Source organism: Phacochoerus africanus, chromosome 15 (genome assembly GCF_016906955.1).
Source record: "Phacochoerus africanus isolate WHEZ1 chromosome 15, ROS_Pafr_v1, whole genome shotgun sequence".
Taxonomy (NCBI): domain Eukaryota; kingdom Metazoa; phylum Chordata; class Mammalia; order Artiodactyla; family Suidae; genus Phacochoerus; species Phacochoerus africanus.
In genome coordinates, this window is record NC_062558.1 from 58,305,067 (window position 1) to 58,317,938 (window position 12,872).

Below are 12,872 nucleotides of genomic sequence, written 5' to 3' on the forward strand. Positions count from 1 at the left end.
CGTCTTTACAGACACTATGTAGGGTTCTTAACCTACTGAGCCACAACGGAACCTCCTGGTTTGGGTATTTTTGAATTGGTTGTATGTGAGGAAGTGTTGAGGATGAAAGCATGCAAACTGGTTTAATTTAAATATGTTACCCTGCATTAGTGAGAGAGTGTGTGTGTGTGTGTGTGTGTGTGTGTGAGCGCATGTACAGGACAGTGTCATCCCTTGTCCCTTTCTCTGGCACCAGAGAGAAAGACTGATGTCAGAGGAGGACACAGCTGAGCAAGTGCAATGACCGGAGGTCATGAATTTGTATCCTGGAAGGGCCAGGTCACTCACCCCCGTGCCCCCGTGCGCCTTGCCTCTTTCCATGAGAAACAACCTTGTGTAAAGTCCTGGCCGTGAGGGAAGCTTTTTCCTGTCATTGTTCTGGCGGCAGTAGCCATCACCTATTAAAGAGGCATGTGCAGTAAGCACCACACCAAGTAGTAAATGATCTTATATCATCTGCAGGACAAACTGGAGGTAGGGACATTAGCTCTCTCTGACAGGACAGGAAACTGAGACTGCTTAAGAAACCCAGTCCACCTCAGTAGCTCGTGAGTGGCTAGTGGACACTAAGTCCTACCCCTGCCCCCTCCCCACTGCAGAGGCCACAGCCTCAGTCCCTTGGTGCCCAGGCAGGTGGTGTGATGGGTGAGGCGGGCTCCGGGTGGGTTGCCAGAGGTGCTGGCAGCATTGGAGGGCATCTGTTCCCACCCCAGACAGCTGCTGCATCTCACCCTCCATGCATCTGTGGGCTCAGGAAGCCTGGGTAACCGGATTTTCCAGTTTTCTCCACAAGGATCTAAAAACACCCATTTATATGTAAAAATCTATTTCATTTCATGTTGTCAGTTTTAATGTTTTTGAAATGCCATAGGTCTCGGATGACATGGTGTGGTTGCAGGGGGTTGGTGGGTTGAAGAAGCCCGGCCCTTATCTGGAGCTCTGAGACCTGTGGGGAGCAGCCCCTCCTGCTAACACAGGTGATAATGGGGTGCCTTCAGAGGCCCCGAGCTCACCCTCCAGCCTCCTTAACAGCCCCATGCCTCAGCCCCCCTCTCCCCGGGGCCTGCAGAGTCCACCTTCAGCCCTTCTTCCTGTGCGCTTTGCGTGGTACGGGATTCTCCACGCACATCTACCTTCTGGAATTCTCTTCTTTCAAAGCACAAAGCAGCATCTGTCTTTCCTTATCAGTTCCTCCCGTCACAGGGGTGCTTATCACCCTCTCCCCGGTGCAGGGGACTCTCAGCTCTCCTTCTGGACTCTTCTTGCCTAAAATAAAGTGACCATGGCTCAGGTGTCTTTACAGCCCTCACCTGGCCCTCCGTAGATAGTAGGTAGATGTTCAGTAAGCAGTGTATCGGATCCCAGTTGGAGTTCCGGACAGTAAATACCAGCTGGGCACGTAGGGGTGGCAGGTAAGAGGCTGAGCAGGAGGGGCAGAGGTGGGCTAGGCAGGCAGTGAAGCCTGGTTGAGGAACTCACACTTCGTTCTATTTGCAGCAGGAGTAATTAGGCCTCTTTGCAGAGAGAAACAACCTGGTAAAGGTGGATTATCAAAACAACAGGAGTTCCTATTGTGGCTCGGTGGGTTAAGAACCCGACATCTTTGTGAGGATGCAGGTTTGATCTCTGGCCTTGCTCAGTGGGTTAAAGGATCCAGCATTGGCATGAACTGCGGTGTAGGTCACAGATGCAGCTTGGATCTGGTGTTGCTGTGGCTGTCTTGTAGGCTGGCAGCTATAGCTTAGATTCAACCCCTAGCCCAGGAATTTCCATATGCTGCAGGTGTGGCTGTAGGAAAAAACAAACAAACAAACAAAAAAACACAACAACAACCATGGACAACTCCCTCACCTTGTGATGGAGGTGGGGAAGAGCAAGAAGCAATAGTAGTTTGCTTGGTCAGCACATTTGAAGATGGAATGTTACCGTCTTCGTTTATAAGTGGGAAAATGGCAAATGACTCTCTTTAACTCTTCTCTGTGGAAATCAAGGTTGAGTCTCAAATAAGATTCTCCAGTCCTGTGTTCCATTCGATGAGGAGGAAATGATTCTTTCTGCCCGTATGAAAGGTGACCGTGGTAGAAAATCTGGCGTTGGGATCCGGACTTTCCTGACGTCAGAGGGGCTGCATCCTGCAGGGTGAACTTGAGTTTTCCTCTTGGACTGATCTGGGTTCTGGTTCTTGCATGTCGAGTAACTTTTGGTTTGACATCGAGCAACTTACTTAAACATTGGTTTTTATCATCCGTAAGTGGAAATCATACCAGGAAGGAATTCAGTGGGTGGTTTTCAAAGCTGAGTATAGTATTATATACAATGCCCGGGGCAGTCTTGCCACAGGGGACAGGGGTGGTGTGACTGTCTCCCAGCACAAGCAGGAGGACAGTGACTTTATTTAGCAAAAGAGCCAGATTTGGGGCCAAGGGAAGCCTTTCCCCCAGCACTTTAATGAATCACTTTATGAGATTTTAAAGTGGTTAAGCACTTTGCATTCTTCCTGTTAACTTGTTTTGTTCCAACATTTTGGCCTCTGTGGCAATTTTAGAGAAGGTCCTTTACTGTTATATCCTTGGCTTTTAATGCCATTAAATTTAGAGTCCTCCTACCAGAATCCGCATAAACGTTGATTTTGAACTTGGAAGGAGTCCTGGTTGGAGCTCTTACTAAGCTCTTCGGCCACGGAAGATATTAGAAAAGCAGCCTTTTCCCTATAAGGCGACGTCAGTGGCTGGGATTGTCTCCAACCAGGCCATTAAACCACCGATTCTTATTATTGGCAAGAAAGCCATTCCTCTTCGCCATTGTTAAGCCTAGTTGCCATGTGACACTTTTATAGCCCTGACCCCCAAGTATGAATAGGGAATTGTTTGCAGTGCGACTTTCATGTCTCTTTGGGGACTCCTGGAGGAAAGCAGGAGAGGAAGCACATTTCCCTCCTTCGCCCCACCACCATTGTGGGAACCAATACATTTCTCATTAACTGCCAAAGACATATAAGCCATGTTTTCCGGTGGTACAATAACTGTTGGGAAAACAGGTACCTTTGGTAACATTATCTAATGGAGTTCTGCTTCCCGCAGAAATTAGCATAAAGGAACGAGGGCTTGAATGGCAGAATTTAGAATTGCGATGTAAAGAAACGTTGCAGAGGAAAAAATGCATTACCCAGGATGCAGGATTGATTCAGTAATTCAGTGCCTACCATGATCATATCTGCTGGAAAATTGAACTTGAAGTAGGCTGTCTGCTTAGGACGTGGAAGCTGCCTAAAAGTTGCAGTTTGTTCTCTGTCTAGAGGGTTCCTTGCAGAGTGACTTTTGTTATCTCCCCTGGAGGCCCTGCAATTAGAGCTGGATGGCTTCTGTTCTTTGTTCAGCAACAATTTATGTGTCTTTCGTCTCTAAATTCTTCCATAAATTCTTCCAAGTAACATCGCAGAGCTTTCTCCTGTAAAAGATACATAATCATGCTTCAGTATTTACCCACCTTTTCGAGAGTCCTAAGCTGTCTCATGAAAATGCATAGAAAAGGCCTGTCATCTGCTTTCCAGTGAAATCCAATGGAAAGATCCAGTTTTACGATCTCTTTGAGAATTTATTACTCAGAAGATAGGCATGGTAGTCTACTGAAGGGAGACTCATTCTAGAGCAAATTAGTTGATAGGATTTTTCTTGGCGATCTTTGTACCTCCAGTTTTTTTTTTTTTTTTAATTTCAAAAGTATTTATTTATTTATATATGTACTTTTGATTGTGCCCACAGCATACAGAAGTTCCAGGGATCACACCTGAGCCACAGGGATCCTTAACCCAATGTGCCTCCAGGGAACTTCCTAGTTATTGTTTATTGAATGAAAGATTCTTTAAATGCTATAGTGCTTTACAATTTTCGAAATTTTCACACACGTGACTTCATATAATCCCACAATGAGCTTTTCCCTGTACCCCTATATTGCCTCTTCCCCCCTTCTGTTTTCCTGCTGGTAATGACTACTTTGTTCTCCAGATCTGTGAACCTCAACTTGTTTAAAAAAGCAGAGAGGATTACCTGGGGAGCCGTCTGTTTATTTATCTGGATTCACTTATTTTTGACTTCCATTTGTGTAGGAATCACAGTAGTAAGAATTGAAACAGAGACTGTTCTGGTTATTGATTAGGCTTATTTTTGAAAGCAACTCTAAACCTCTCAACCCCTTATGGACGATACTCCAAAGGCGGGTTGAGGTGCACTTAATCTTTATTACCTTCTCAGAATTCTTACTCTTTTTTAGATATTATTGTCATTGGCCTCTCTGACCTATGTCTCAATAAAGCCTCCCTTACTTCCTGGGATCAACTCTCAGGAAAGCCCTTTAAAGCCACAGTGCTTAAATCTGTACCTGAGCCCAAAGAAGGTAAACCAGCAGAAAGGTGTAAAAAATAACCACGTCTTCTAGACTACATTCGTCAGAAGAAATAGTGATCCCTGATTTGCACTAGCTGAGCCAGAATATGGGGCACTGATGTTAGTCATTTAGTGCAAAATGTAAGATGTGGTTATTTTTCCCAGTTGGAGATATGCCTAGTTCTGTGTCCCATTCATTTCAGCCTGGGTTGAACATGTCAACTCTGGTGACACACATTTGAGAATATGACTGCCTTACTCCGTTGACATGTGTGATGGTCATGTGTTACTGCTTTAAACTGAAAAGCGTTGGGGAGGTGGGGTTCTCGGTGCCTTTGATCATTCAAAGGTGGAAGTGATCTGGACAAAGCAGGTGACCATCCAGGCGTTTGCTTCAGCAGAGTCCTTGCTGTCCACCTTCATGGGTCCTCTTGCTTTTGTTTTCCAGTTGCGACTATCAGATCCTTTCACTGTCATCCTTACTTTGCTTTCTTAGATGCATTAGAGACATTAAATTTTCACCCAGGCACAGAGTCATAAAGATGCAGGATTTATGGGGTTGACTCTCGAAGGACTTCTGTTCTCCGAGAGGCACCCGTTCTGAATCCCTGAGATTCAGAGGCCCTGCTGCACGGTGGGGTTCTGTTCCCGCGGTCACAGCCCTGACTGCCACATGGTGGCAGTCAGATTCCGTGCTGGAGGCCCTGACAAGCTCCCACGCTGCCATTCCCTTTTTCTCGAATGCCCAAATTTTGCTGTCATCTCAGAGTTGTTGGCAGACTTTAATTCAAGAATCCCTGTTCAAATTCGAAATAACAGGTTATAGTTTCCAAAACAGTGCTGCTTTATTTAAATATCCCGCAGACTGAGCACGTTGCCGTGACTTTCATCTGGAGGCTACTCTTCTGGATGTCTTGTTTTCCTGCCTCCCCTCCTCCCCTGAAGAAGCAGGAAAAACCAGGAAGGACAGGCCGAAAAAGAGAGGCCCACTTCCTCAAGCCGATGGGCTCTAAATTTTGAGAGGGGCAGAAGGTGAAAAATTTCAGGAATTTCTTTCTATATTGGTGGGAAAATGTAGAAGGACATGTATTTCAATTACTTGTTATTTGTAGGCGCTTAGATGAGTGAAGACCTGGGGAGGACAGTATAGTGAAATATTGTCACTGTAAGTTCAAGACCCACGTAAGAACGTGCTTCTGGTCCAGAGTAGATTCTAGCCCCTCGTCTACCTTTATTTCCTTGTAGTGACTGCTCTTTTTTTTTTTTTTTTTTGTGGTTTCCACCATTCACCATGGTTTCTGCTGTTGTTCTGAGCTCTATCTCATTTATTTATTTATTTTTGAGCTCTATATCATTTAAATAAATTTATCTGTGCTGTAGCTCTGAACCAAAGTCGTTTACCAGAGATGAACCAGAGAGCAGGAATATTAAGACCAGATGTGCAAGTACCGCTCTATCATAGATCAAGGGTAATTACTGTGGGTTTGGAATATTTCCATTTCCCTTGCTGTTTTGGAGGAGGAACTGTTTCTTCAAACTTAGCACTTTCGCATGCTATTTATGAAGATGGCGGGAGAGCTCTGGCCTGAAATTAGTAAAACAGAGACTTTTTGGATGGTTATGCTGCTCACAGCCCATAGCTAAGAATGAGAGAATAAGTAGCAGATAGTCTGAGAAGAGATGCAAGTTGTGGAAGAGGGTTGGGGATTCTTGGAGGAGGGGTAGGAAGAACCCCGTCCACTGAGTGATGACATTATAGCCTCCTAGTTTGTTTGTTTGTTTGTTTGCTTTTAGGGCCACACCTGTGGCATATGGAAGGTTCCAGGCTAGGAGATGAATTGGAGCTGCAGCTGCCGGTCTATACAACAGCCATAGCAACCCAGATCTGACCTGCATCTGCGACCTGTGCTGCAGCTTGAGGCAATACTGGATCCTTAACCCACTGAGTGAAGCCAGGGATCGAACTGGCATCCTAATGGACACTACGTATGGATGTTAAGTTTCTCATCTATGGGAGGCACCAGGCCCCTTCTGATTTAATTCGTACAACAGAGCCATCATCCCTGTTTTGTAGGTGAGGATTTGAGGTAAGAAAACAACATACTTACAGTCCCATATAGTCAACAGGAGAGCAATAATTCAAGCCTCATTATGTTTAATTCTAGGACTCATCCAAAAGATTTTGAAAAAAAAAACCCCAAAAAACAAAAAACCAAACCCTTGATTTTTACGTAGGATTTTTATTTTTCCTTTTTTTTTCTTTTCTTTGCTTTTAGGGCCACACACATGGCATATGGAAGTTCCCAGGCTAGGGGTCGGATTGGAGCTGCACCTGCCAGCCTACGCCACAGCCATGGAAACACCAGATCCAAGCCACATCTTCGACCTACACCACAGCTCGCAACAATGCCGGATCCTTAACCCACTGAGCGAGGCCAAGGATCAAATCTGCATCTTCATGGATGCTAGTCAGGTTTGTTACCCCTGATCGACAACAGGAACTCCCTATTTTTCACTTTCTTTTTACAAAAAATTTGGTGGGTGAGGGGTTGAAATTCCCAGGCCAGGGATTGAACCTGAGCCACAGTGGTGACAGCACTAAAGCCTTAACCTCTAGGCTACCAGGAAACTCCACATAAGATTTTTAAATGGTTTGCACAAGAAAATAATGTTGTCTATTATTGTTTTTATTTTTTGCAATCAGAAACGTGCCAAGTAATATGCAGAAAAGCAAGCCGTGCTGTGTGGAGCGACCCTTCCTGGCAGGAGGGTTGCTCTGAAATAGCTGCTTGTTACACCTTACACAAGAGTCCCATTTTAGTTTATTTCAACAGAGGGTGCTATACACTCTAGATTTTCTCACAGAAGGATGCACGACTGTCTCGCCCCTTCCTAGTTACAGTCATCGCTCACATTACCCACAGCGAAGTCAGATTAATCTTTTGGTTTGGGTCAAGTTCTGGCATTTGCTGAGTTTTCATTTTCTCTGAATTTATCTTAACAAGATGCTTTCGATCTTACTGTATTTAGCCATGAAATGTCAGAATTACACTCCTCAGAGGTTTCTGTACAAAGCAGAACAGTTTGAACATGGTTTTTATAAATCTAACTTTTTTTTCTCTATCAGTGACAGACATTACACTACTACTATGGACAGGAAGCAAAAGCACCATTGACAGAATAATCATCCAAATAACAGGAGGATAGGATTTTTGTTTTCAAATCCATGTACTTATCCCACTTGACTTGTTTCTTAAACCTGATGTTGATGTATGATGTTTCCTAAGTGGTCCTTCACAAAGAGGCCTTTATTGAATGTATCATCAAATACTCATAAATCATGTCTCAAAAATGTAGAGAAATCTATGTGTGTGTGCATGAGAATAGTGGCTGTATTTTAAACATATTCATGAAGAATAAGTATTGCTAGGTTCTTGAATACAGTAGAGGGAATTAGGAAAAAGAAAGATCCAAAAATCTGTCAGAGGGAGTTCCCTGGTGGCCTCTCCATTAAGGATCAAGCCTTGTCACTGCTGAGGCTCAGGTAACTGCTGCAGCCTAGGTCTGATCTCTGACCTGGGAACTTGTGCATGCCAAAAACAAACAGACAGATAAACAAACAGCACCCCTCCAAACTTGTCAGAAACATGAGATTAGAAATCACACAAGTTCCCATCATGGCTCATAGTTCCTGTTGTGGCTCAGCAAGTTAAGAAGCTGACTAGTATCCATGAGGATGTGAGTTCGATCCCTGGCCTCATTCACTTGGTTAAGGATCTGGCATTGCCAGAAGATGCGGTGTAGGTCATAGATGTGGCTCAGATCCAGCATTGCTGTGGCTGGGGCATAGGCTGGTGGCTGTGGCTCCAATTAGACCCCCAGGTTGGGACCTTCCATATGCCGAGGATGTGGCCCTATTAAAAAAAAAAAAAATCACAAGACAGGAGTTCCTGTGTGGCTCAGCCAGTTAAGGACCTGATTTTGTCACCGCAGTGGCTCAGGTCACTGCTGTGGCTTGAGTTTGATCCCTGGCCCAGGAACTTCCCCATGCCTTGGGTATGGCCAAAACAACAACAACAAAAACCAGAAGGCAATGACATAGGGCAGCATCTGAATTCTTTTTTTTGTTTGTTTTTTGTCTCTTTACCTTTTCCTAGGGCCGCTCCCATGGCATATGGAGTTCCCAGGCTAGGGGTCTAATTGGAGCTGTAGCCACCAGTCTATACCAGAGCCACAGCAATGCGGGATCCGAGCCACGTCTGCAACCTACACCACAGCTCATGGCAACGCTGGATCCCTACCCACTGAGCAAGGCCAGGGATTGAACCTGCAACCTCATGGTTCCTAGTCAGATTCATTAACCACTGCGCCACAACGGGAATTCCAGCTTCTGAATTCTTGAGGTAGTTTTGGCTGCAAGTACCTTAAGACCCAAGTTGAAAATGGATGAAACAGTAACAAGTATTATTTCAGAAACAGGAAGTCTAAGGGTATGATCAACGCAAGCTTGGTTGGTCATCGAGAAACTAGTTTACTTCTGTATCCCAGCTCTGCTGTCCTCAGACTTCCCATTCATGATGGCAGTGTGGCTGCTGCAGCTCCAAGGTTTTCTTAACTCCCATAACATCCAAAGGCCAGGAGAGAGATGGCCTCTTACTTTGGTCACCTTTTAAGAAGTAGAAAACCTTGCCGGTGAGCTTTCTTATCTGCACCTGCCTCCCCTTTGCTCCCCAGTGGCCTCTTAGATTAATGTCATACTCCTGTTCCGAATCCAGGACTGGCCAGTGGGAATGGATTTCCTGTGACGTGTGTAGGAGGACCAGGATTTGCCCAGGGGCCAGGGAGGGACGTGGTCTTTTCTGAAGCACACAGTCGTGGATGATTGAATCAAACTGGAGTTCTGTGAGCAGGAATCCTGTTAGAATCGACAATAGAAGAGGCAGCCCCCGTCATCCCCTCAAAGTTAAGGATGCCCTTCTAGAAAAGCAGATGGGGAGGTGGCTTCCTAAGCCCATGGAAAAAAATGCCAGGCTTGAGATTGCTTACAGAGTCCTATTAATTTAAGTGCTGTCAGTCCGTATGCAATTAATGACAAGAAGGCTATTTAGATATAGATCACAACTAGCTTAATCATGTCCTCTTTCACAATTACCTGAGGCATGTCTTTGATCAATGGGGCTGGAGGGGGAGGAGATGCAGGCAGTGGTGGGGGCTGGAGGAGGTGGCAGAAATGTTAGGTCATCACGGTGGCTTCCTGATTGGTGTCTCGGGAATAATCCAGCTCACTGTGGATTGTTTTTATAGAATAGAAAACTGGAGTCTATGGCTACCACCTCTCCATCCATTAACTATATGGAAAATTAAAGCTGTCTTCTAGAAAATTTTGGGCATGTCCCTACCTACCCCATGGCACTCTGCAACTCTGGGCAGCCTGAACGATTTACACGTGTACACGAGGGCCCTTCTGCCCGAAGGTGGCTCCGTGTACACAGTTTTCAGCTTTTACCTGCTCATGTAAGGTTGTAAAGGCTTACCCACGACCTGCATTCAGGTCCCTGGTGTCCTTGTATTGTGTCTAAAAAATAGATGACCTCCCATGTCAGCAGCTTTTGGCAGGAAAAAGCTGTGTGCAGGAAGGAGCTCTCTAAGGGACCCCCTTTTTCCTGTCACTAACCTTAACCCAAGCACCACCATGCTGTGCTCATCTCTGGCTCTACCAACCCTTTTACATTCTTCAATCACACAGTACTTTGCCTGACTTGTTGGTTCTTGCATAGATCAAAGAAATAGAAATGAAGAGTAAGTAATGAACAGGTAACCAGACCTCTGCCCTAGCTTCCCAGTCAGTCATCTCCCGAACAAACTGTGTGACCAAGTTGTGTGAGCAAGATAACATCTAGGAGTTCCCGTGGGATGCAGTGGGTCAAGAATTCAACTGCAGTGGCTTGGGTTGCTGCAGAGGTGCAGGTTCGATCCCAGGCCCCCCCTCAGTGGGTTAAAAGGATCTGGCATTGCCACATAGGTGGCAGCTGCTGCTCAGATTCAATCCCTGGCCCGGGATCTTCCATATACTGGGGATATGGCTGTTAAAAAAAAAAAAAAAAAGATAGCATCTAGAGGAAGATCTTGAAAAGTGACAAGATGCCTCTGCCCCCCCCCCACCTCAATGATGTATTGAGGTTACTTCTTTTTTCCCTTTAAAACTTTCCTGGCTGAGCAGAATCTTTGGAGGTGGTTTTGGGGGACACTGAGTCCGCCATCTCCCCCAGATTGCCGTCATTCTGATGAAAAGCACCTTTCCTTTCTGCCAACACTGATCTCTCTCAAGTATTGATTTTTCTAGTACTGAGCAGCAGGACCTGATGGGGCAACACCTGTACTTCCAGGTAACCAAAGCATCTGTTTTTCCCACCCTCAGGGACATCCAGATCAGCTCCTCCAGCACCACGACTTCCGAGAGTCAAGAACCTTCTTCTGGGGACCCTGCAGTCAGTGCTCTTCAGCAACAGCTATTACTGATGGTGACTCGAAGGACGCAGCCAGAAACCCCACGGGTATGTCACAGCATCACAGTTTGTGACTGTTGCAGAAGCAGGGATCTTGCAACCTGTTTCCAGGTTGGATTACCTAACAGAATTAGTCCAGTCTTGTCCTGAATTTTCCATTACTGTGTGGTAGTCTACAGAACAAATGTGGAAGGAACCCGTTTAGATAACAGATACCCTTCTGTTGATACTAGCAGGATTATTTCTGTCATAGGTGCTCTTCCAAATGCATTAGAGATTCATTTACATGGATCTTCGGTTGCTGGGATGTGCAAGTCCCACAAGAGCTCACTTGGTTCGGATGGCTTTTTTCCCCCATGGTTTGGAAACTATCTGGATTTTTATTCATTTATTATAGCCTTAAATACTAAGCATGCAGAGATTTTTTAAATGATTTTTATTTTTTCCATTAAAGTTGGTTTACAGTGTTCTGTCAATTTCTACTGTTCAGCAAAGTGACTCAGTCTCTCTCTCTCTCTCTCTCACACACACACACACACACACACACATATTCTCTTTGTCACATTATCCTCCATCATGTTGCAGCATAAGTGACTAGATATAGTTCCCTGTACTATACAGCAGGATCTCATTGCTTATCCACAAAAAATGCAATAGTTTGCATCTATGCAGTCCAAGATTTTGAAAGAGAAGTTCGGCTAGAAGAAAGACTTTATTCTTGGAGCAAATGACATGCTCATCAAGAAGCTTAAAAGATGAAGCCATGCCTTATTTTACTAAGAGATAACCTACTGATATTCATTTGTTTATTCTCTACACCTTTAATGAGACTGCGAGAGCCAGAGGAAAGAATTCAAGGAAAAAATAACAAAGGAGGAAAGACATACATGCAATCATGGACTTAGAGGAACAGATTGCACCAGGGCATTTTGAGGAATGAAGATGGACTTAGAAGAAGATGTCCCTTAGAAGAAGGGACACTGGGGCCAGACTTTGAAGAAAGGTGCATTTCATTAAGCGCAGATTGAAGGAAGAGGATCAGAGATGGAATACTGGCAAGTTAATGTGACGTTTCTTTATTGTTCTGCCTACCTTCCTCCTGACAACGTTCTGATTTTTTTCCTAGAGAATCTCTCCTACAAAAGAAATTAATAGTTTTGTATTTGTTTTCATGATCCCTTAAGCAGACTTTTCCAAAAGATACTTGATAGTAATTGATACATTGTTATTCAGTTATGCTGTCTTCTTACAGACCACATGTTGCTCCAGGGTCCTTGTTCCTGCTGAGTGGGTCCGAGTGGGGCGAGGGAGAGGGTATAAGGAGGACTTGAAAAAGCCAGTGATAGGTAATAACCTCCGTGCGGCTTGGAGGAGTTTCAGTAGGAATAAGCATTCGGTGAATTCAGAGTCAGTCTTCTGGGCAGTTTTTTCCCTTTGGTGTCTGTCTTCCTTCCCCCTCCCTTCCAGGACTTCTGGGTGCAGGGGGAAGCTTTCCAACACCCTGGCAGGCAAGTGGAGCTGAGAGGGCACCCCTGCTGGCCGAGCAGGGCTCAGATGCCCAGTATCAGCCTGGTCACCCCATATGTTGGGTGGACCCTGAGGAAGGGGGGCTGCTTCTGCCCATTAGGGTGCAGTGCTGGAGTCTCCGACTCTGCCATTAGCCCCCGGCTCTGAGGACCCTGCCTTCTGCGGCCTTCTCCTCTCCAGCAGCATCTTTGGGTTCACCAGACTTTTCTGTATCTCCATGCTCCCGTGGGCTCAGACCCCAGCTGAGCCCTCCGCACTCTGTGCCCTGTGCCCAGCCCCGCCCCAGACGTGGCCAGTCCTCGATCCCAGCACAAGCCTTAGTGCGGAGCAGGGTGGGGCTGGGGCTGCAGAATGTGTGTTTTCTCTGAGAGACTTGCCTTTTCCTGAGACAGGTCTGGAAACTTCAGCTCCCTGTCAT

At 45.5% G+C, this 12,872-nt stretch overlaps 1 protein-coding gene across 1 annotated transcript in view; it reads left to right on the plus strand.

Moving 5' to 3' along the window:
- The window catches only part of LOC125116958 (pecanex-like protein 2), a 267,908-nt gene that overhangs the window by 26,415 nt on the left and 228,621 nt on the right, over positions 1–12,872 (plus strand). Inside the window, exon 8 of the mRNA XM_047762658.1 lies at positions 10,840–10,975. Within this exon, the coding sequence (XP_047618614.1) occupies positions 10,840–10,975 (136 nt within the window). The remainder of the gene's footprint in view (positions 1–10,839; positions 10,976–12,872) is intronic.